Raw genomic sequence first — 26,024 nt, forward strand, 5'->3', positions numbered from 1 at the left:
CTTTGGTATACTTATGTATATTTGGCTGTAGCAATTTCTTTATTACCATAATATGCAAATATACGAAAGCAGTCAAAATGTATTCTTTGTATTTTTAATATTTTTATTGGACAAATAATTTTTTTTGATGAGTAACATATGTAGTTTTTAAATCGTAGTTTCTTTAAAATCAAAAATAATTTTTAGACATGGAATAATATTTTATTAGGCTGAATTAGACACTTTAAGTGTAACATACGGGGAGAGTGAAGGAAAGAGGGATTATTGGAGCAGTAATGAATGCTATTTTCCGACAGTCAACGAAAATGGCGGAAGCAGGTGTGGAAACTGCCTCGTCTTCAGCCAGATTTTTCTGTCACAAATGTAATGTGGAGATTACCCCGCAGCTTCCGGTGAGTATTGTGGCTCCTTTAGAGTTGTGCGAGGCTATGGTGAGTATTATGGGTAGCTTGTGGCTGCTACAGAGGCAGGAGATCTTGCTCACGGGAAAGTTTTGTCTAGTATCCTTTAACCTCGTATTATTCAAGTTTGTTTTATTTCCGGTTGGTACATTGTTTTATCTTAAATAATTCCGTTACCTGGAACGTGTTTTGCCCTCGTTACCCACCTGTAACATATATAGTAAGCCTTATGCTTTGTTAAGTATGTAGGTCTTAAGAATTTATCACCATGGTATTCCTTTAATCATGTGCTTAATTAATACAACACTGTTAATTTATTTCTATAAATTGTGTGACTTCAAGTTTGTAAAACACTTGTATTCAAACTGAAACAAAAACAGAATTTTGTAGCTGATAAAATTTTAGACAAACCCAAGAAATTTTTTGACATTTATGTAAAATTTTACATAATGTATTTAATTTAATACCAATGATTTCACTGACTTTACCAAGTCACTGATCAGGCAGGAGAAGTCTCTTGATATTTTTTTTTTCCTGGCGAAGAGCTCTCCCATATATGATGTATATATAAATTTAGTGAAACTAGTCAAACACACAGTCTAACCTAAACCTAAATGATATTAGGTAAGTAAATGTCAGGTTAAAAAGGTATGACCAGGAGCTAAGACTTAACCTCTGCAACCACATACAGGTGGGTACATGTTAAACTATTAAAACATTTATTACCATTGCATTACGCTCAGGAGCATTGTCAGGCTAGTGCAAACAACACTATGCATGAAATAAAGTGAGGTCTCAAGCACTGGGTGTTCTTGAAGGTAAGTAAATTTTTTCAGGTACAGATACACAAATAGTTGCACAAAGTATTGTACATAGCAGCATATGTGTAGATTATCTAGGATAACCCAAAAAACAGTCATTGACTGTTTTTTGGGATCCCTGACCCTAGGTCAGGGATAAATTTAGATTTAGAAAGGACATAGGTAAGTACTGGTTTTCTAACAGAGTTGTAGATGCGTGGAACAGTCTTCCCAGTGGGGTGTGGTGTAGTGTGATTTAAAGATTTAAAGTTCTGGATCTGGAGAGTTGCATTGTAGTAGATCTAGGGGTCATTTTTTCTGCTAGTCAGAAAACTTTGTGTGAAGACTGTCAGCACTGAGAAGGGTCACAGAGATGGGGTCCAAGTAAAGTAACTTGAAATATCCATTATGTTGCAGTGTCTGATAAGATGGTGAATTATTAGTAAGATTACTGACAATGTGTTAAGAAAACAAACAGATATAACACTAAAATAACATCTACTGTGGTCATGTTTTATTAGTTGCTTGGGTCCATTTTATTAAATATTTTGAAGATACACTGAAGCTTTAATTTGGCTATCTTGTATATAATATACCGTACTTCTACAGGACTATGTATGCCCACGATGTAATAGTGGCTTCATTGAAGAACTAGATAGAGCACGGGACTCAGACAGTGACAGTTCTAGCGACACTGAAATGGAGCCATATGACATGTGGGATGTGATCACTCAGGATTCGTCATCTGTGTCAGGTGCAGCATCTCCGGCAGCTTCCTCCTCAGGCCCAGGTCCTCGCAGAAGTCAACGCCTCAGACACATTAACCCAAGACATGGAAGGCGGAGGTGAGCAGCTACCATGTATATATAGTATCTGCATTTACTAAGGTTTATATTCTTGACTTTAGTTTTCTTGTCTTGTAGAGGGTATAATTAATAAGAAGAGTGCCTGAAGACTATCAAGAATGTGTGTAATAGATGCTAAGCTTCAAGTACTGATTGCCATATTAATTGAAGACTACTGTGTGTACCTACAGTATATACATACAGTACCAAATATGTGCCCCCAAAGCAAGCATTTACAGCAGTGGTGTATATAAACTTCTAACAGAAATATGGAGTCAGTGTAGTGCTGGTATAGTAATATGCTCCCAAATATTAATTGATATTTGTTTTTACTCGTGTAGTTTTGGCAGACTCAAGAAGATGGACATTAAACACAGAGTTCTGTACTTTTGCATGGAAATTTAAAAATTAAGTGGTGCATGGAAATTTTAAAGTCTCTCACTATAACAGTGTGAGACAGTGTTGTAGTGTCTCACTATAACAATGTGAAAAAATGCCTATGGGATACATATATAACTGAAAAAAAGGTGGACAATATGCTGCACACTTTTGAGTTCATGAAGGAGATTATTTATTTTGAATAGGTTAGAGATAGAAGAGGAATTGGAGTAGTGGCAGTTAAGGTTAATAATTTTAATGTAAAGATGGATTATTTTTTTACTGCTAGGGAACTTTTGTGGCAGCCATTTTGGCTTTACCGCCTTCTCGTACCATCGAGCTTTGGCCTTTATGCGAGTCAGCCACGTGGGACTGGAATGACAAATAATCAGACCATGTGAGGATTGGTGGATATTCCTCCTCGGCAGGATGTTAGTTATCCAGGTAGGTTTGTTTACAATAAGCTGGTAGCTTTGTGCTCGTGTCTCAGGTGCTGCCTTTTGCTAGTTACAACTTTCACTGTTTCCTAAGTGCAGTTTCAAGCCTGGGACTTCTGGTTAACATTTCCATACTGTAGTCATTACTCTGCTTCTCCACATCATTATTAAATGATTTTTATTCATAGGGAATATCTGATGTGAGATGTGATGTAAAATAATGAAGAATTGAGACTGTGTGATACAAGATAGTAAATGAGTAATGTGTGAGAATGAAAAGAATTTGATAAGTGGTATTTATATCAAAATGCAAGCTTGTTTTTAAAGCAGGGATGGGCAATTATTTTGGCTGGTGGGCCACTTAATAAGCTTTAGTAATTTTCTGTCCACACTCATTTGTTTGAAGTAAAAATTTCACTATCTGTTGATAGTTAAGTATTCAGTGTTTTCCATATAATTTTTTGTTTCCACTAGGTGTAGCACATATTACCTCCTCTATATGTCTAATAGTAATTGGAGAAAGTGCATATAAATGTGTTATTTCTCCCAAAGGAAAGAATGGATTTCATAAGTTAACCAGTTAAGTTTAATGAATGTCATTGTTAAAGTGTGTAAAAATGATTTATGGATAAAAAGAGTGTAATTGCCTTTTCTGGTTTATTTTTAACACCATTGGATGCAAAATTTAGAAGAATTTAGCAATCATTTTGTTTTAGCTCTTAAGATACACTGTACTTATTTATTGCCTTCTGCAAATCTTCATTAGCCGTCTTTTTTTCATTATTTGCATTTATGTTGGTTCTGAGAGTTAGTTTTTGGTGATGTGCATTTCTTTAATGAAATTAAAGAAATTTAAGATGTAAAGAAGTAGAGGATAAGTTGACTTCATAATCCGAAGGGTAAGAGTTGTTACGGAAAGAGGATAGATAATGGAGAGTCAGAAGTTGGTTAGCAAGTCACCTTCAGGTGTTGCAGTGTATTGTTGACTGGTGAAAAGATGACATGATTGTAGTGGCTCACTGCTTCTTTCCCCACATTTTTTTCTTATACATGATCTTCAATTACATTAAGTGACTACTAATATTAAGAGTTAAACACACTATTTCTTAATGTGAAAATGTGGCAAATCTCTTCAGAGCAGTCTCACTTCTTGAAATATTGTTAGGCACATACTGTAGTTTATTTAATATGAAGGGTGTTAATCGGAGAAACTCCCATAGAAGTTTAGTGATTTGTGGTTAACCTCAACAAACAGATGCAATTCTACAACAGTTTCCAACTGCTGAAACTGATCAACTTGTATACCATTTACCATGTGCAGACAGGCATAAAGTTTCACATGGAGAAACTGAAAACAATATTCATATCCTCTTTGAGGATCATCACATTTTTGTGAAATCCCATATTATGTAAATGAATTGCAGGACACACAAGGAAAGTGCTTCAGTATTCTTTTTCAGTGGGTGTACAGCATTTAATGTATGGTGTGTATATAGTACTATATTTAAGCTTGTCTGTCAGAGCAATGCTTTGCGTGTTTCATTTCTTGGGTTTAATTACAGTAGACCATCTGTTCGTACTGATCAGTTTCATGTAAATTTTTAATGGAAATTACTTCTAACTAGGAATCCAGAAAAAGATAATTTCAGATTTTATGATGCCAACAATTGAATCTTCTGCCTTTAAGTACAGTATACAGCCTCTCCACAGTTAATGACAGAGTTCTGTTCCTAAGACCACATCATTGAACAGATTTGTCACTAAGTGAGGAGCATACAATAATGGTAGTGGGTTTGTGTCAACTATCTTTGATAATTTTAATGTGACCTTTGCACCATATATAACATTTCTCTTATATTTTTAAATGTTCATACAGTAGTGTACTGTATATTGTAATAAACAGAACAGAGGAAATCAGCTCTAATATACATTATATAGATATGCATACTGGTGAGAGCCCGTCGTAAGTCTGAGGCGTCAGTAAGCGAGTATATCACTTAGTGAGGAGAGGCTGTAATCTGGATATAGCTTTGCCCCAGTATTACTGATGTTCTACTATATATGGCTGGGTTCAAAATTTTAATGGGCTGGTCTAAGGCCAGGCTTGAAGTAGAAAAATGCAAAACTCATCAAAGGTATTTTAAAGGTAGGGCTTTACAGTTTCATTTCTTATATATAGCAAATGTGTCAACTGAGATCAATACTATTGACTTTTTTGTGTGAATTACATCAAGACATTATACAGTATATGTGCTGTGCATTTTTTCTTTATTCCAAATGTAACCAAAAATAGTTGTCTACAAATATAAGTGGTGATGGTGTGATGAAAGAAAAAGTTGATCATTAGTGAACACCCCTTAAAATTGTGGCATACCCAGATGTAAAATTTCCTTTTGCAGAATTTTGAAAAAGAAAATGTTAGTCTGAAAGAATTTTTCTAAGTATAATAAAAAAAGGAACAAAACTGGATAAGTAATGATTTTATGATAAGTTAAAGTTGGCGATAAGTGATGACTCGTTGGCAGCAACAGCATAAATACACCAGTGATAATTATGTTTTACAGTTTATTGATGCCAAATTATTTTGATTGATTTCAGGTGTTTTAACCCTTTGACTGTCGAGGTCGTATATATACGTCTTACGAGGTACCGTGTTTGACGTATATATACTCATAAATTCTAGCGGCTTCAAATCAAGCAGGAGAAAGCTGGTAGGCCCACATGTGAGAGAATGGGTCTGTGTGGTCAGTGTGCACCATATAAAAAAAATCCTGGAGCATGCAGTGCATAATGAGAAAAAATAAACTCCGACCGTTTTGTTTTTAATTAAAATGCCAACTTTGTGGTCTATTTTCGTATAGTATTTATGGTTGTATTCTCATTTTCTTGGTCTCATTTGATAGAATGGAAAACATATTATAGAAATAGAGGTGATTTTGATTGATTTTACTATAAAAAGAACCTGGAAATGGAGCTCAAAGTAGGGGAAATGTTTGATTTTTGCTGATGTTCAAAAGTAAACAAATGATGTCATTTTCCAATAAATGTCCAACTAGCCATTCTAATATGCAGTCATGAATGGGTTGACATTATTTGTACAAGTATTACAGTATTGCAGTAATCTGCATAACAGTAAATTTTCTATTTTTTGACAAAAATTAAAAATAGAAAGCAAGAGTAATATCAGAGGGGCCTGGAGACGTGACTGATGAACAAAGAAAATGCTGTTTTAGAGCCAGGAATGTCTGCATTGTTCATTCTGGACCTTATTTTGAAATCGTCATATTTTTTAATTTTCGTTAAATTGGCCAAATTGCAAATTTCTGACCACGTTATTGGGTAGTTGAAATTGGTAAATGGGCAGTTTCTTGTATGTACAGAGAACCTTCACGGCACGCATAACGGAGATAAAACACCTCAATTACTGGGAGCGCTTGAGGTTCCTAAACCTGTATTCCCTGGAACGCAGGCGGGAGAGATACATGATTATATACACCTGGAAAATCCTAGAGGGACTAGTACCGAACTTGCACACGAAAATCACTCGCTATGAAAGCAAAAGACTTGGCAGACGATGCAACATCCCCCCAATGAAAAGCAGGGGTGTCACTAGCACGTTAAGAGACCATACAATTAGTGTCAGGGGCCCGAGACTGTTCAACTGCCTCCCAGCATACATAAGGGGGATTACCAACAGACCCCTGGCAGTCTTCAAGCTGGCACTGAACAAGTACCTAAAGTCGGTTCCTTACCAGCCGGGCTGTGGCTCGTATGTTGCTTTGCGTGCAGCCAGCAGCAACAGCCTGGTTGATCAGGCTCTGATCCACCAGGAGGCCTGGTCACAGACTGGGCCGCGGGGGCGTTGACCCCCGGAACTCTCTCCAGGTAAACTCCAGGTAATGAGTTTGGTCGACTGGAGCAATGGAATTAGCCAAAAATAGGGCTCAAAGTGGGCGAAATCGCCGATTTGTAAATATCGCCAAGGTCGGTAACTTCACGAGAGTGTAATTCCGTCAGTTTTCCATCAAAGTTTGTGTTTTTTGGTGTCGTTACAATCGGGAAAAGATTCTTATTTCATAAGAATTTTTTTTTTTTTTTTAAATTTTGCAACACCAGGAGACACTTCAGGATTGGGAGGTTGCGACAGTCAAGGGGTTAAAACTTGAAATATGGGGAAATGTATAGCCTGACATTTCTCCACTTAGAATTTACTGTATAAATTGATGCAAGTGTACTTAGTCCTGGAAATGGAAAATACAATGTCTGTACTTTAACCCATAAACGGTCCAAACGTATATATACGTTTTTTCAACATTTGAAAGTATGTAAAAAAGTAGATCTTCTTTTTGTTTTTTTACATTTGAAAATGTGTAAAAAAAACTTTGATCTACTTTTTTTTTTATAATTGAAAATATGTAAAAAAAACGTAGATCTACTTTTGTAGCACTACACATGTGAACGTAGATCTGCTTGGACCGTTTACGGGTTAAAGGAGGGATTTGGGATAGTGGCAGTTTGGAGGGACATCTAAATTGTTGAATCTGAGAACCTCTGCAAGGACAGTGATTATGTATGAGTGATGATGAAAGTTTTTTTTTTGCAGGGGGAGGGGGGTGTCTTTTTGGGTTGCCCTGCCTCGGGAAACAGCCGACATATTTAAAAAAAAAAATTTAAATTGTTTCTTTATTTTTTACTGCTTTGGTCTTTAAACATTGTGTACCAGGAATGCTTATAATGCAATAGTTTCAAGTTTCAATACTCCTCAAAGCTTGGAAATACAGTGGACCCCCGAGTTTCGGCAGCATCGACTTTTGTGAAATTCGACTTTCGGCAAGATTTTTTGGCAAAATTTGGCCTCAAGTTTCGTGATTAGACTCGTGATTCGGTGACCATCCGGTACCCATCCGCCCATCACCGCGCACACAAAGCCAGTCTCCCACGTCATTCACGCTCAGTGTGCCATTGTTTACCAACACGTGACAATCACCCCGTGGGTTCATACAATACATTTCATAATAATCCATTGTTTTTTGTGCTTGCAACTGCTAAATAAGTCATCATTGACCCAAGGAAAGCTAGTGCAAGCCCTTTGGTAAATAAAGTGAGGAACACGATCCAGAGGGATTTTGAAGGCTTTGAGGCAGACCCTGTCGACCCTCTGCCTGTTGTGGAAGGTGTTGTTGCATTGGGCAAGTCCATGGGGTTGGAGGTGAGTGACGGGGATGTGGAAGAGTTGGTGGAGGACCACAGGGAAGAGCTAACCACTGATGAACTGCAAGAGCTTCAACTGGAACAGCATCAGACCACAGCCGAGGAACTTGCTTCAGAGGAGGAGGAAAAGAGAGTGAAGGAGGTTCCTTCTTCAGTGATTAAGGACATGTGTTCAAAGTGGAATGAGTTGCAATGTTTTGTTGAAAAGTATCACCCTGACCAAGCTGAAACAAGCTATATCTGCAACATGTACAATGACAGTGTTGTGTTCCACTTCAGGGAAATCTTAAAGAAACGCCAGAAAAAGACCTCTCTGGACAGATATTTTGTGCAACAGGGGTCCAGTGACTCAAGTTGTTCCCAGTGGCATTAAAAGAAGGGAAGTAACCCCAGATAAGGACTTGCTACCTAAAGTCCTAATTGAAGGAGATTCTCCTTCCAAACAATAGTGTACACCTTCCTCCTATCCCCTCCTCCCGTCTTCCATCCACGCAGAAGTCTTCAGTAAAGGTAAGTGTAATATTATTATTTTTTTAAATGCATGTACTTGATTTCTGATTGTTTTCATTATGTAAATCTTTATTTAATTTGAAAAAAAATATTTTATTTTAATATTTTTGGGTGTCTGGAACGGGTTAATTTTATTTCCATTATTTCTTATGGGGAAAATGGTTTCGAGTTTCGTGAATTTCGACTTTCGGCAGGCTCTCTGGAACGGATTAATCACGAAACTCAGGGGTCTACTGTAGTCACATTGTATGACTTTCTTGGGTTATGATATTGTATTGGGTTAATTATTGTATATTTAGGTTAGGGTTATACAAACAGTGTAGTCTGGCAATTAGTAGTGTGGAAATTAGGTGGTGTGGAGTTACTAAAAGTATTATTCACAGCTGAGAAGGAGTTATTTAGGTGGTTTGGTCATTTAGAGAGGATGGAGCAAAAGAGGATCACTTGGAGGATGTATAAATCTGTAGTGGAGAGGAGGTGGGATAGGGGTTATTCTAGGAAAGGATGGAGGGAGGGGGTAAAAGAGATTGCGCGCAAGGGGTTTGGACATACACCAGGTGTGTGTGTGTTAAATAGGAATGAATGAGCTGTTGGAGTGTGAGGAGGGTAATATTTTGTGAAGGGATTCTGGGAAACCGGTGAGTCGGCCTTGATTCCTGGAGGTGGGGTTTGGGATATTTGCTGTTTGGAGTGACGTCTTAACTGTCAGTGATTGTGTCTGAATGATGGCAAAATTTTTTTTTTTAACACCTTTCCAGCATGTAAAAAAAAAAAAAAAAAAAAAAAAAAAAAAAAAAATACAAGCAAGGAAATCTTAAAATGCAATTGTTTCAAGGTGTATTTCTCATCAAAACATTGCAATAAGTTATTTATTATTTTGGGTTATCCTTGGTTAAATCTATATACAGTGGTACCTCGATATTTGAACATAATTCATTCCAGGACACTGTTTGAATAGTAAATTATACAGATATTGAATTAACCAATTAGAAAAATTTTTAAGTGAAAATATTCCTTATTTAAACCTGTATAATAATATTTGCATGCATAAAATCATACATGAAAACTATAAAAATAATAAATATGTGAAATAAACGAAAATTTGGCTGCAGTTTATCTTTACTAAGAAGTGCTGGACATCTTAAGTTGAAGGTGGAGAGGGGATGATGTTTGGAAAGGGTGTCACCTTCCATAAAAACATCATGTAACTGCCCGTCTGGTGTCTTTTCTCTTTTCTGTGTCTGTGCTGTGTCACTTGAAGATGATGGGGGATTCATTAACATTTGAAGATGATGGGAAATTCACTAACATTTGAAGATGATAGGGATTTGCTAACATTTCAAGATTATGAGGATTTACTGACATTTGAAGATGATGGGGATTCACTAGCATTTGATTTTTTTTACTAAAGAAATTGTCCAATGTTGTACGTTTTGGACAACTTCAAAATTTTTCTAAAGGGATTAACAGCATTGTCATTGAACAAGTTGATGCTCCTGTTCACAACAGTAATGTTAGGATTCCATTTTTTCACCAGGCTCTGTGTTTGAGCCCAGTTCCTTAATTTCTGTAGTGGAAATGTTGCTCTTAATTCTTTCCCCCCTCAGAAGAAGAAATTTCCTCTATTACTACTTGCTGCTTCTTGTGCAAGTTTTGAAGTTCTGTGGTGAGCTCATTCTTGTGATCCTCCATCATCCATTTCCAAACCCATGGACTGACCCAGAAAAACAGTATCCATCACTACAGGCTCTGCCTCAAAGTCTTCAAAATCTCTGACACAGTATGGCCAGTTTCTTCCAGGCAGAGTTAATTGTCCTGAAAGAAAATTCTCCCTAGGCTTTGTCTATTATCCTTAAACACTGGAGGATATTAATTTTTTTTTTTTCCAAAATTCCTTAAAGGTAAGCTCTGTTTCAGAGGTCTCTTCAAAGCCCCTTTTAAACAGTGCTTTTGTGTAAAGTTTCTTAAAATTGGAAATTACCTGCTGGTCCATGGGTTGGATAAGAGTGGTGGTGTTAGGGGGCAAGAACTTCGCTTGAATGAAGCTGTATTCATCCACCAAATCTTTTTCCAAGCTTAAAGGGTGAGCAGGAGCATTGTTCATTACCATAAGTGCCCTTAATGGTAATTTTTTTTCTGCAAGGTATTGCTACACACTTGGGGCAAACACTACATGTATCCACTAAGTGAAGAACTCCCTTGTTACCCAAGCTTTACTATTAGCCCTCCACATTACACTGGGTTTATTTTTTATCACATTGTTTTTCTTAGACTGGCAACGGTTTAATTTTGCAGTCCTCACTAACATTACCACACAACAAAAGTATAAGCCTGTCTTTCATGGGCTTGTGTCTTGGTAATGATTTTTCTTCTTGTGTAATATAGGTTCTTTTAGGCATTCTTTTCCAAAAGAGGCCAGTTTCATCACAATTAAAAACCTGTTGAATAAATCCCTCAATTTCTACATAGGTTTTATATTCCTTAAACATTTTAGCCTCATCTCTGTTAACACTTTCAGCCTCCCTATGCCTTACTACACTATGAATCCCACTCCTCTTTTAAAACCTATGAAACCAGCCCCTACTTGCCTTAAATTCATCACTTTTAGCACTGTTTTCCAGGGTGTCTTGCCTAAGATCAGTGTATAACTGCTTTGGTTTTTCACAAATTATTGTTTCAGAAACACTTCCACCGCCAATTGTTTTTCTTTAATCCACACTAACTAGTTTTTTTCATTTCTTCAATTATGTGACCTATTCACAACAAGAATTTTCACTCCTTTTTCCACATTAGCCCCTTTTATTGCCTCTTTGTTTCAATATGGACAATGTAGTGGATTTCGCCATACTATATTGAATGGCCAGGTCTGACACGTGATCCACCTTCCCACTTCATAATGCGTTCTTTTTTCAATTTAATTGTTGTTCTCACTGCTTCTCCTTTTACTCTTTCTTGGGAGCCATGATTACTTTTTTCAATGACAGTATTTAACCCTGTCAGGGTTTCGGACGTACTAGTATGGACGAACGTATTCAGATATTTGGGAGTGGACGTGTCAGCGGATGGGTCTATGAAAGATGAGGTGAATCATAGAATTGATGAGGGAAAAAGAGTGAGTGGTGCACTTAGGAGTCTGGAGACAAAGAACTTTGTCCTTGGAGGCAAAGAGGGGAATGTATGAGAGTATAGTTTTACCAACGCTCTTATATGGGTGTGAAGCGTGGGTGATGAATGTTGCAGCGAGGAGAAGGCTGGAGGCAGTGGAGATGTCATGTCTGAGGGCAATGTGTGGTGTGAATATAATGCAGAGAATTCGTAGTTTGGAAGTTAGGAGGAGGTGCGGGATTACCAAAACTGTTGTCCAGAGGGCTGAGGAAGGGTTGTTGAGGTGGTTTGGACATGTAAAGAGAATGGAGCGAAACAGAATGACTTCAAGAGTGTATCAGTCTGTAGTGGAAGGAAGGCGGGGTAGGGGTCGGCCTAGGAAAGGTTGGAGGGAGGGGGTAAAGGAGGTTTTGTGTGCGAGGGGCTTGGACTTCCAGCAGGCATGCGTGAGCGTGTTTGATAGGAGTGAATGGAGACAAATGGTTTTTAATACTTGACGTGCTGTTGGAGTGTGAGCAAAGTAACATTTATGAAGGGATTCAGGGAAACCGGCAGGCCGGGCTTGAGTCCTGGAGATGGGAAGTACAGTGCCTGCACTCTGAAGGAGGGGTGTTAATGTTGCAGTTTAAAAACTAGTGTAAAGCACCCTTCTGGCAAGACAGTGATGGAGTGAATGATGGTGAAAGTTTTTCTTTTTCGGGCCACCCTGCCTTGGTGGGAATCGGCCAGTGTGATAATAAAAAAATAAAAAAATAGTATGGCTTACGCACCAGGGTTTTGACGTACTAGTACGCCTAAATTCTAGTGCCCTCAAATCTAGCGAGAGAAAGCTGGTAGGCCTACATATGAAAGAATGGGTTTGTGGTCAGTGTGCACAGTATAAAAAAAATCCTGCAGCACGCAGTGCGTAATGAGAAAAAAAAACTTTGACCGTGTTTTTGGTTTAAAACAGTGACTTCGTACTGTATTTTCGTATGGTATTTATGGCTGTATTCTAGTTTTCCTGGTCTCATTTTATAGCATGGAAGACATATTACAGAAATTGAGATGATTTTGATTGGTTTCACAATGAAAAGTACCTTGAAATTGAGCTCAAATTAGCAGAAATTTTCGATTTTTGCCAAAGTTCAAAAGTAAACGAATCATGCCACATGTCCAATACACATCAACTGGTGAGTCTGATATTCTTTCACAAGTGCACTGATATTATTTGTACCATTTCTACACTAATGCAGTAGTCTGCATAACAGTAAATCTTCTATTGTTTGTTAGAATAAAAATTCAGTGGAAAGCAAAAGAAATGTAAGAGGAGCCTGAGGACGTGACTAATGAGCAGAAGAAATGTTATTTTAGTGCCAGGAATGTCTGTCTTGTTTATTCTGGACCCTATTTGGAAATTGGCATCTTTTGAAATTTGTGTGAAATTGGCATCTTTTGAAATTTGTGTGAAATTGGCAAAATTGCTAATTTCTGACCACTATTGGATAGTTGAAATCTGTAAATGGGTGGTTTCTTGTCCTCAATCGATAGAAAAAATGGAGTTCTAGCAAAATAGTAATGATTTTTGTCGACTAGTACGCTGGAATTGGTCGAAAATGGGGCTCAAAGTCGGCAAAATCGCCAATGCTTAACCCTTTGACTGTTTCCGACGTATAAATACGTCTTACGAGCCAATGTTTCTGACATATTTATACGCACAAATTCTAGCGGCTTCAAATCGAGCGCCAAAGGCCTGATAGGCCTACACGGGAGAGAATGGGTCTCAGTGGTTGGTGTGCACCCTGTGAAAAAAATCTGGGACCTAGCGGTGCATTGTGGGAACGCCATGTTGTCAGTCCATTTTCACCATGCCTCTCGGTAAGAAGTTCCTCACTCGTCGGCGGATTGGAGGTCTTTTGTTCCCAAGTGATAGCTCTAACAGCGATGAAAGTGTCATTGACAGTGAATTCAAGGGTTTTCAAGTGAGTGTTACCGAAAAAAGTGCCCAGGATAACGTAAATAGTGACGAAAACCCAGATGACCCACAACCTTCGACCTCTGGTGCTGTGCCGGCTTGTTCACGTTCACGTTCGCCTGTACCAGGACGAAAGAGGAAACTATTTGGTCGTGTACAACACCCTGATGATAGCAGTGATAGTGATAGTGATAGTGATTTCAAGGTCATTGAAAGCAGTTCTAGTGACAGTGAGAGTGAATATTCCCCAGTGAAGCGCCAGTATGTACGACGTAGCATGCGGTCTGGTAGTGTTTCATATGTTGTTCCAAGGGGAAGGAGAAACTCTGGGAGCACATCCCGTGGCCCAACACCACGACCTGATAGTGAAGATGACGATATTGTAACGATGGGTATGAATGATGACAGTGAGGGAGGAGGCAGTGGTGGTGATAGTGAGGGTGGCACGGCCCATGTGGCACCATCACCGGGCCACGCTACTAGCCACGCGGCTGACTCAGCAGAACAACCAGCCTCACCCTACCCCACACTGCCACAACCTGCACCACCACAACCTGCACAGCCACAACCACAGCCACAACCACGGTACAATATCCAGACCCCACCAGCAGACCGCATCTGGGATTGGCAGGACGGTGACGAGTTTGTTCCCAGTCCCCATGACTTTGATGAAACACAAAGTGGAATAAAGCCATCTTGTCCACTTGGGAACAATGCCAGTGAACTGGATTGCTTTGAGTTATTCTTCGATGAACCCCTGATGGACATCATTGTCAGGGAAACCAACACATACTGTGAATACACCATGGCAAATACAATTCTCTCACCAAAATCACGGCTACACAAGTGGAAGGAGACAACTGTGGCAGAGATGTACCTGTTTTTTGCCACAATAATGCTTATGCCACATGTGTATAAGCACACTGTCACCACATACTGGACAACAGATCGCCTGATTTCAACTCCAGGTTTTAGTGACATTATAGGTGTCAATCGTTTCCTGATACTGTTGCGTATGTTACACTTTTCAGACAAAACCAGGCCTGACAGAAGCGACAGGTTATATAAGATAAGAAATGTGTTTATGTACCTGAAACAAAAGTGCTGCATGTATTTTTATCCCTTCAGGAAGCTTGTTATTGATGAGTCCTTGATTTTATTCAAAGGAAGACCCTCATTCAAGCAATATATACCAAGCAAGAGGAAACGCTTTGGTATAAAGCTATTTGTACTGTGTGATTGCAGAAATGGTCTTGTTTTAGATATTATTGTGTACACTGGCAGTAATACTTTGAGAGATACCATGAAGTTATTGGGTATCTCTGGTGATGTGGTTCGAACAATGATGGAACCATATCTTGGTAAGGGGCATATGTTATTTACTGATAACTGGTACACAAGCCCCTTACTCAGTGATTTCTTGCGAGTGAACTTGACAGACGTGTGTGGCACAGTGCGTGGTAATCGCAAACATATGCCAAGGTTCGACGCTGGCACTCGCAGAGGTGAGGTGCAAGCCTTTGCTGCCAATGACATCATGGCATTTCGGTGGCATGACAAACGTGATGTCACATTGTTGACATCAGTTCACACAAACGAAATGGTACCCAGTGGCAGGGACAACAGAGAGACCAATGAACCCATTCTAAAGCCTGCAGCTGTCATGGACTACAACCTCAATATGCGCTTATTGGACAAATGTGACATGCAGATTGGGTTTGCAGACTGTGTACGCAAGAGTTATAAGTGGTATATCAAACTTTTTTTCCATCTTGTTGATATCTCTATGCTAAATGCTTATAACATATACAAGTTGAAGACCAACAAAACACCAAAATATGGTGAATTTTGCCTGTCAGTAATCAGACAAATAATTGCAAAGTACAAAGGAGCAACTCCTGCAATAGACCAGCGCCCACAGACGTCATCTCGTTTGAGGCCTGGTGATCACTACCCCATACAACTGCCTCCTACTACTGCCAAGAAAAATGCTCAGAAGAGGTGTTATGTATGTATGCATACCACAAAACGCCCACAAACACGCAGAGACACTCGTTTTATGTGTGAGGAGTGTGAAGTGCCCCTCTGCATATACCCATGTTTCAAAGAGTTCCACAAGCTGCAGCAGTTCTAGGAACGTGGTTAGTGACTGTACATATGTATATATATTATGGAACAATAGTAATAAACATTGTTTTGTATTGTTTGTTTGTGTAAACAAAGTGTATACACAAACTAATAGTGATAAAGTTTGTTCTGTTATTGTGTTGTAAATAATGAGTGTATATTTGAACAATGCACCTTACATTGGTCTCACAGGCCACATAAGTTACCTGGAAAAGAAAAATATTGAAAAATGCAAGAAACCTTTGAATTAGAGTAAATAAAAGAATACCGGGTGGGCGGCAGTCGCCGCTGTTGCCGTACGCACGTCAATTTCTGCAAACTTTGCGGCTCTATATCTCGGTAAGTACTGATGGCAAAAATTTTTTTTTAGGCTTAAAACACTAGTAAAAATATTCCTAACATTTTCATAAGAAAAAATAATTTTTTTTTTTTCGAATATTTGGCGACATAGAATGACAGTTTCAGAGAGGGCCCTGAAACAGTCAAAGGGTTAAACATCGTTGAGACCGTAAAGTTTGCGAGAGCGTAATTCCGTAAGTTTTTCATCAAATTTCATACTTTTGGTGTCATTATGATCAGGAAAAAATTCTCTTATCTTTTCAGAAGAAAAAATAATTTTTTTTTTTCTGAAAAATTTTTGACCCTGAGAATAAGTTTAGGAAAGGGCCTCTCAACCCTGAAAGGGTTAAAGGAGGGGCATGGGATATTGGCAGTTTGGAGGGACATATAAGCTGTTGTATCTGAGCGCTTCTGCAAAGACTGATTTTGTATAAGTGATGGTGAAAGTGTTGAATGATGAAAGTTTTTTCTTTTTGGGTTTTTCTTTCTTATTGAGTCACCCTGCCTTGGTGGGAAATGGCCTACATGTTAAAAAAGAAAAATTCTTACTTTTGGTAATCTGTGCAGAAGGGATTACTAGCCCATTGCTCCTGGCATTTTAGTCTGCTTTAACAACACACATGGCTTATGGAGAAAGGATTCTTATTCCACTTCCCCATGGAGATGAGAGGAAATACGTAATTAGAACAAGAACTATTGAGAAAAACTAAAAGAAAGCTTGGATGAGTGTGCATATATACAGTGGTACCTTGAGTTACGAACTTAGTTCGTTCCAGAAGGCTGTTCGAGTGCCGATACCGAACGAATTTGTTCCCATAAAGAATGATGTAAATTAGATTAGTCCGTTTCAGATCCCCAAAAATACACTTACAAAAGCACTTACAAAAATACTCTTACATAATTGTTCGAGTTGGGAGCTGTTCAGAACTCGAGGTACCACTGTATACTGTACATGCACATGTAGTGTGACTTAAGTAGAAGTAGCAAGATATACCTGTTATCTTGTGTGTTTGAGACGATAAAAAGACACCAGTATTCCCATCATTGTGTAAAACAATTACAGGTTTGTCTTACATTCATTTGGCAGGACAGTAGTACCTTCCTAGATGATTGCTGTTTATCCAGTGATAGTGTGAATGATAGTGAAAGCATTTCTTTTTCGGGTCACTCTGCCTCTGTGGGAGACAGCCAGTTACTAAAAAAAAAATGACTTGGATTTCACATTTGCTATTGTGCTTGTAGGGCAAGTGCATCCCGGTCTCCTGTGGCCTACATGTAGTTCTGCAGCGGAATGGCTAAGACTAATTACTTTGCTGGAATATCAGATGACTACTTGGCCTTGTACATTAATAGTGCCATGGGGTAATCCCTTAGCTTGTAATGCTGCAGTACTTCCATGGAACTGTTTTTAAATGTTGGTGCTTCATTGGGCACCCCCTGAAAAAAATGTTAGTTTGCACCTTTCTCTTGGTATTGCTGTTACAAGTAGAAAGGGTCGAAAGATTATTGATTTAGTACTAAAAAGAATTTGCCGCTCTTCATTTCAGAGTAAGTGGAGACCGGCACTCAGCTTTAGCGCCCTTGATCCACGACCTCATCATGCAGATGACTTCAGGTGTGATTGAGGCTAGTGTTGGAGGTGCGGATTTTGCAGTACCCCCAGTAGGCTTTGATTTACCAGGGTTTCCAGTGCTAGTAGCATCAAATCTGGCTTCTAACCCTGGAGACTATGCTTGGGGTCGTGGCGGTTTAGATGCCATCATAACTCAGTTGATGAATCAGCTGGATGGTACAGGTCCACCTCCTTTATCGAGAGATCAAATTTCACAAATACCTACATCCAACATCACCAAAGAACAGTGTGGTAAGAGCCTTTTTTCTTTTCATTCTAAAAGTGCACTCTTAACATAATTGTATGTTGCCTTTAGTATTAAAAAATTTAATTATTTTTATTGAACAGGGTATGGAAAGGTCATTTGGCCTAAATGTTTTGATTTGTGCTTTGTATACTTAATAGTAGAGTAAAATAAAGATTGGATGTGAAAAGTGGGTTATAATAAGTGTGTATGCACCTGGAGAAGAGAGAAGTGTAGAGGAGAGAGAGAGATTTTGGGAAATGTTGAGTGAATGCGTGGGGAGTTTTGAATCAAGTGTGAGAGTAATGGTGGTTGGGGATTTCACTGCTAAAGTGGGTAAAAATGTTATGGAGGGAGTAATAGGTAAATTTGGGGTGCCAGGGGTAAATGTAAATGGGGAGCCTTAATTGAGCTATGTGTAGAAAGAGATTTGGTAATAAGTAATACATATTTTATGAAAAAGAGGATAAATAAATATACAAGGTATGATGTAGCACGTAATGAAAGTAGTTTATTAGATTATGTATTGGTGGATAAAAGGTTGATGGGTAGGCTCCAGGATGTACATGTTTATAGAGGGGCAACTGATGTATCGGATCATTATTTAGTTGTAGCTACAGTTAGAGTAAGAGGTAGATGGGAAAAGAGGAAGGTGGCAACAAGAAGTAAGAGGGAGGTGAAAGTGTATAAACTAAGGGAGGAGGAAGTTCGGGTGAGATATAAGCGACTATTGGCAGAAAGGTGGGCTAGTGCAAAGATGAGCAGTGGGGGGGTTGAAGAGGGTTGGAATAGTTTTAAAAATGCAGTACTAGAATGTGGGGCAGAAGTTTGTGGTTATAGGAGGGTGGGGGCAGGAGGAAAGAGGAGTGATTGGTGGAACGATGAAGTAAAGGGTGTGATAAAAGAGAAAAAGGTAGCTTATGAGAGGTTTTTACAAAGCAGAAGTGTTATAAGAAGAGCAGAGTATATGGAGAGTAAAAGAAAGGTAAAGAGAGTGGTGAGAGAGTGCAAAAGGAGAGCAGATGATAGAGTGGAGAGGCACTGTCAAGAAATTTTAATGAAAATAAGAAAAAATTTTGGAGTGAGTTAAACAAGTTAAGAAAGCCTAAGGAAAGTATGGATTTGTCCGTTAAAAACAGAGTAGGGGAGTTAGTAGATGGGGAGATGGAGGTATTAGGTAGATGGCGAGAATATTTTGAGGAACTTAAATGTTTAGGAAGAAACAGAGGCAGTATTTTCATGCACTGGTCAGGGAGGTATACCATCTTTTAGGAGTGAAGAAGAGCAGAATGTAAGTGTGGGGGAGGTACGTGAGGCATTACGCAAAATGAAAGGGGGTAAAGCAGCTGGAACTGATGGGATCATGACAGAAATGTTAAAAGCAGGGGGGGATATAGTTTTGGAGTGGTGGGTACTTTTGTTTAATAAATGTATGAAAGAGGGGAAGGTACCTAGGGATTGGCAGAGAGCATGTATAGTCCCTTTATATAAAGGGAAAGGGGACAAAAGCGACTGTAAAAATTATAGAGGAATAAGTTTACTGAGTATACCAGGAAAAGTGTACGGTAGGGTTATAATTGAAAGAATTAGAGGTAAGACAGAATGTAGGATTGTGGATGAGCAAGGAGGTTTCAGAGTGGGTAGGGGATGTGTAGATGAAGTGTTTACATTGAAGCATATATGTGAACAGTATTTAGATAAAGGTAGGGAAGTTTTTATTGCATTTATGGATTTAGAAAAGGCATATGATAGAGTGGATAGAGGAGCAATGTGGCAGATGTTGCAAGTATATGGAATAGGTGGTAAGTTATTAAATGCTGTAAAGAGTTTTTATGAGGATAGTGAGGCACAGGTTAGGGTGTGTAGAAGCGAGGGAGACTACTTCCCGGTAAAAGTAGGTCTTAGACAGGGATGTGTAATGTCACCATGGTTGTTTATTATATTTATAGATGGGGTTGTAAAGGAAGTAAATGCTAGGGTGTTCGGGAGAGGGGTGGGATTAAATTTTGGGGAATCAAATTCAAAATGGGAATTGACACAGTTACTTTTTGCTGATGATACTGTGCTTATAGGAGATTCTAAAGAAAAATTGCAAAGGTTAGTGGATGAGTTTGGGAATGTGTGTAAAGGTAGAAAGTTGAAAGTGAACATAGAAAAGAGTAAGGTGATGAGGGTGTCAAATAATTTAGATAAAGAAAAATTGGATATCAAATTGGGGAGGAGGAGTATGGAAGAAGTGAATGTTTTCAGATACTTGGGAGTTGACGTGTCGGCGGATGGATTTATGAAGGATGAGGTTAATCATAGAATTGATGAGGAAAAAAAGGTGAGTGGTGCGTTGAGGTATATGTGGAGTCAAAAAACGTTATCTATGGAGGCAATGAAGGGAATGTATGAAAGTATAGTAGTACCAACACTTATGTGGGTGTGAAGCTTGGGTGGTAAATGTAGCAGCGAGGAGACGGTTGGAGGCAGTGGAGATGTCCTGTTTAAGGGCAATGTGTGGTGTAAATATTATGCAGAAAATTCGGAGTGTGGAAATTAGGAAAAGGTGTGGAGTTAATAAAAGTATTAGTCAAGAGGGCAGAAGAGGGGTTGTTGAGGTAGTTTGGTCATTTAGAGAGAATGGATCAAAGTAGAATGACATGGAAAGCATATAAATCTATAGGGGAAGGAAGGCGGGGTAGGGGTCGTCCTCGAAAGGGTTGGAGAGAGGGGGTAAAGGAGGTTTTGTGGGCAAGGGGCTTAGACTTCCAGCAAGCGTGCGTGAGCGTGTTAGATAGGAGTGAATGGAGACGAATGGTACTTGGGACCTGACGATCTGTTGGAGTGTGAGCGTGAGCAGGGTAATATTTAGTGAAGGGATTCAGGGAAACCGGTTATTTTCATATAGTCAGACTTGAGTCCTGGAAATGGGAAGTACAATGCCTGCACTTTAAAGGAGTGGTTTGGGATATTGGCAGTTTGGAGGGATATGTTGTGTATCTTTATATGTGTATGCTTCTAAACTGTTGTATTCTGAGCACCTCTGCAAAAAACAGTGATAATGTGTGAGTGTGGTGAAAGTGTTGAATGATGATGAAAGTATTTTCTTTTTGGGGATTTTCTTTCTTTTTTTTGGGTCACCCTGCCTCGGTGGGAGACGGCCGACTTGTTGAAAAAAAAAAAAAATACTTAATAGGAAATTTACTGCAGTTAAGTAAGGAATTTTAGGATTTCTCTCAAAATTATGTATACAGTACTTGAATTTGTTCATTTTGCTTGATATTTTAAAGATTTTAGCACTTATAATTATTACGGTAGTTTAATTTTAGAAATTTATGGTGTTGTAATAATATAGTGACTTTTTTTTTTTAATATTGGCACAGTATATGCTAATTCCAGTTGCCTATTGGTTACTTGCTTAGGAAGAAATTCCAAAAATTTCTTCTGCACCTTCATTGAAAAGTCATGGTGGTACCCTTTGTCCTATGACATTGAAAAGTTCTAAATATATGTTCTTGTATGCAACATGTCAGTCAAAAATATAACTAAAATTGTTTATTTAGTGGAGGTTTAAAAAAGTACAACAGATGGGTTCAGTTTTATTATTTTGTATCTCAATTTTAGGCAAAGAATTTATTGTAGAATGCCATACAAAATCCATTCTGGCTGTGATTAGTTGACAGAGGATGTAGCCTCTCACTTGCTCATAATGACAAACAGATTTACAGTTCATTATTTTCTCATTCAAGGCTTTTACCCTAGCTATTTTTTTTTTATACCAAAATTCACAACTACCCATGTATAACTGGTGGAAGATGACGTGATGACAGTATGTAGAGAAGCTTTGTAGTCCATGTATATATTTTTTGTGTATTATGGCAGTAGTATTTTATTAAGAAACTTAAATGATTACAACATTCTTATCAGCAACTTAGCCTAGGTACTCTTTAGTATTTTCCACAACCATAATTTTTCTTGTTTTACAGTTTTGTGCAAACTGTTTACTGTAGCTGATTTTTCAATATTTATTTCTAGATAAGGGCCTACAGTGTTCAGTGTGCATGGAAGACTTCACTATAGATGAGAGTGTTCGTCGGCTCTATTGTGAGCATTGTTTCCACAATGACTGCATCATTCCCTGGTTAGAACTTGTAAGTATTTTTCCATAAAATTTAAACAAAATTATACAGTAAGGTCTCAGTTTAACGAACTTGTAGATTGGAGTGGGTGAGTGGTGATGGCGAGTGTGGTTAATGGAGAAGAATTTATTTTGTTGTGATTGTAATAATGGACGATTCTGTAAATAACGGTTTGTTTCTGAATAAACTGACATGGATTTTATCCTGTATTTCTAAGATCCATTTAATAGTTTGATTTATTTTGTTTTGACCTGACACTTTTTTGATCTAGGTGACTTTGAGTTGTATGCAGTCTTGTGTGAGGGGTAGACCCAATAATGAGGTTGATGAAGGTAAAACATTTTTTGTTTACTTCTCTTTCATTTATAATTACATATACGTATCTATTTTATTTACTTATCAGCATGGAACCTGTCCAATTTGCCGGAAGTTGTTACTTGAGGATGTGCAGGCAACCCTAGGTGCATCGGCTGCATCCAGTGGTAGCAACAACAGTACCAACCCTGGTTCAAGGTGAGCAGGCAAGTAACCCTTTCATCCTCATATTTGCTCACCTATGTACAGTAGTTAGCTTTTTTCACCTTTTCATTATCTGGAGGTAACGATCTTGGAGTCTTTATCTACTAGTACTGTATTTATTCTGATAAATTTTAAGGTTAGCCAATAAAGGTATTTTTAAGGAGAGAATTGATTGATGACATGTTTCCTTTACTTGAGCACGTTTTGAGTGTCGTATTACCTCTTGAAACTCTCACTATGTAATGTTATATACAGTTTTTATTATATAATTTCAAAGTTCATTTCTCCGTCAATAGTCACACTCTGAAAATCTATTGCAACTGCTACCAGCACTGTCAGCCACTGCTGATTTGGACTTTACAAGGCCAGAAACAATTCAGATAACTGGCAGAGTTAAAGTTCTTGCTCTCTCTCTTTTTTCTCTTTCTTTTTTCTCTTTCTCTCTCTCCTCTCTTTTCTCTCCTCTTTTTTTTACACTGGGTTTGACAAGGTTAGATTAAGGATCCCTAGCTTTATTGACAAGCTATTTGCAGGTTAAGGATTCCTAACTTTATTGACAAGCTAAGAGCTGTTACCTACATCAGCTCATTTGAAAGCATTTTTATTGTTATGAGACATACAAGTAGGGAACAGGATGAAGTTGGAGCCATCTGTGGGCCAGCATTTTCATTTGATCAACTGACTTTATCTCGTTGACATTATGCTGTACGAATGTGTTCCATACTCGAGTCATCCTGGGTATATATGATCTCAGATGGAGTGATGTTCTGGAGAAGGGTACAGCCAGAGTGAAGTTGCTGCTTTCTGCCCATCTTCTGGCATAAAAGCTTGTTTCTCGCTGTCCTCGAAGTGGATCCAAGTGTGGTAGTTTGACAATATTGGCCTTGTACATAACAGTAAGGCCACCCACATCCCTCCTGTGTTGAAGGCTCTGCTGAAATGACAGGTCTATCAAGGATGGGTCCAGGCGAGAGATGAGACATCTTGCTCTGTTCTCTACTCTGTCAAGCAGTCGCAGATGAGAGGGGGGACAGGCAAACCAAGAAAGTGGAGCATACTCAAGGTGTGAGCGTACTTGTGCCTCATACAGAATCTTGCAACCCCTACTGTCAAGCAGATGCGAGATACAGCGAAGTGCTGTAAGCTTCCTGGCTGCCTTGTTTGCAAGATTTACAACATGGTTCTTCATGGTTGGTTTGGAGTCAGATTTCACCCCAAGGATATCAACTTCTTCTCCAGGTGCCAACACCCTCCCATTCATCCTTACTACTGCACCAGCATTATCATCATGGTGCCTAGAGACATCAACATTTGTGTTTTCTCAGGTGCAAATGTTACTTGCCATCTATTTCCCCAAGCTGATATAGCTCTCAGCTGGTGTTTGATGTAGCTTAGAGCAGCTGGCATTTCTTCTCTTGGATAAGTGAATGTCAGTGTACAGTCGTCTGCATATGCATGTGATTCTGGGATGAGATGAAGGAGGTCATTGAAGTAGACATTCCATAACAATGGTCCCAGCACGCTTACTTGTGGAACACTTGCCCCAGTAGGATGTCTTGCTGATTACGTTCCATTGAGAACTACCCTTAGAGATCTACCATGAAGGTAATCACTGAGGAGACATAGCATAGAGCCTGCAATTTCCAGTGCTTGAAGTTTTGCTAAGAGGCCCTGGTGCCACACCCGGTCGAAAGCACCAGCAATGTCCAGTGCTACCACACAGCTGACTTTGGATTCATCCAGTGACTGGTGCCACTTAGTGCAGAGGTTTAGCAACAGATCAGCAGCAGAGTAACCTTTCCTGAAGCCATATTGACGATCACAAAGTAGTGAGTGGTAGTCAAAAAACTCTGTCATTTGTCTTGAGATTATTGTCTCAAGGATCTTACCAGTGATTGACAGGAGTGACACTGGTCTGTAGTTGCTGATTTCTGCTCTGCTCTTCTTTTTGTGAACTGGGACTACATTTGCCTCTTTCCACAGAGAGGGCCATTTACACTGTACTAGGCAGTGCTGAAAGATACGAGTTAGAGGTGCTGCTAGCTGGTCTGCACATCTCGGCAATCTTGGGCTTAACTTGTCTGGGCCCACAGCCTTTTCTTGGTCAAGCGATTTAAGAAGGAAATGCACCTCCTCTTGTCTTATTGTCACCACTGACAGTTTTGACAGTTCTTGCAACTAGCTGGATCAGGAACTTGCATTTTGGTAGCAAAGTGTTCGGCAAAGAGGTCCGCCTTCTCTTGACTACTAGTAGAGGTGGTCCCATCCTGTCAATTTAGAGGTGGAATGAGTTCATCAGGCAGATAACCTTGTCTGTCCTTGACCAGGGACCACCAGGTTTTGGAGCCTACCCTACCTGATGCTAGCTTTCTTTTTGTGTCCACCTCCCATTTAGCAATGACCCACTTTTGAACGTCACCCATATGCCTACAGGCTTGCCTGTGCAAGTTCCTGTTATAGGTGGTAGGATGTCTCTTATACCTTCACCATGCTTTGTACTTAGCAGTAGCAGCCTCTCTGCAACGAAAGCCAAACCAAGACTGATCTGCAGGCTTCGTCACATATTGCCGGTGAGGAATGTGTTCTTGTTGTAGATAAGGATGTGTCCAGTGAAGGCTTTCACTTGGTTGTCAACATCCCCTTGGAGAAGAGCATTCCAATCGGTAGTGGCGAGCTCAGAGCAAAGGGCTGGCCAATTACAGTGGACCCCCGCATAACGATGGCATCACATAGCGATTTTTCCGCATACCGCTTACTTTTATCGCAAAATTTTTGCCGCGCATACCGATTAAAAACCCGCTCACCGATTTTCGTCCGAGACGCGTCCAATGTGCCCTCACATGTGCCGCCTGTCCCATTGTTTACCAGCCAGCCTCTGCGGTAACATCCAAGCATACACTCGGAATATTTCGTATTATTACAGTGTTTTTGGTGCTGTTTCTGGAAAATAAGTGACCATGGGCCCCAAGAAAGCTTCTAGTGCCAACCCTGTGGTAAAAAGGGTGAGAATTAGTATGGAAATTAAGAAAGATTTTGAAGGGTTTTTTGGGGCTAATCCCTGAGAAGCCTATGCCAGTTGTGGAATCCATTGTGCCTACTTCAAAGATTAAGGAAATGTGTGCACAGTGGGTTGAACTGCAAACCTTTATAGATGAAAATCACCCTGACACAGCTGTTGCAAGCCGTGCTGGTGACTATTTCAATGACAATGTTGTGGCCCATTTTAGACAAATCGTAAAGGCAGGGAGGTACAGAGCTCTATGGACAGATTTGTTTGTTGTCGACAGAGGTCCAGTGACTCTCAAGCTGGTCCTAGTGGCATTAAAAGAAGAAGGAAAGTAACCCGGAAAAGGACTTGCTACCTCAAAGTCGTAATGGAAGGATTCCCCTTCTAAACAGTAAGAAGATAATGCTCTCC

At 39.2% G+C, this 26,024-nt stretch overlaps 1 protein-coding gene across 2 annotated transcripts in view; it reads left to right on the forward strand.

Moving 5' to 3' along the window:
* Positions 1-234: 234 nt before the first annotated feature.
* Positions 235-26,024, forward strand: part of LOC128687159 (E3 ubiquitin-protein ligase RNF126-B-like) — a 39,914-nt gene continuing 14,124 nt past the window's right edge. The window contains exons 1-5 of one of the 2 annotated variants that reach the window (XM_070092674.1): positions 235-392; positions 1,811-2,046; positions 17,655-17,971; positions 21,984-22,099; positions 22,491-22,600. In XM_070092674.1, the coding sequence (XP_069948775.1) occupies positions 276-392; positions 1,811-2,046; positions 17,655-17,971; positions 21,984-22,099; positions 22,491-22,600 (896 nt within the window). In that variant the 5' untranslated portion in view covers positions 235-275. Of the gene's footprint in view, positions 393-1,810; positions 2,047-17,654; positions 17,972-21,983; positions 22,100-22,490; positions 22,609-26,024 lie in introns of both variants that reach the window. The other variant, XM_070092675.1, reaches the window with a different exon arrangement.

Source organism: Cherax quadricarinatus, chromosome 40 (genome assembly GCF_038502225.1).
Source record: "Cherax quadricarinatus isolate ZL_2023a chromosome 40, ASM3850222v1, whole genome shotgun sequence".
NCBI classification, from domain to species: Eukaryota; Metazoa; Arthropoda; class Malacostraca; order Decapoda; family Parastacidae; genus Cherax; species Cherax quadricarinatus.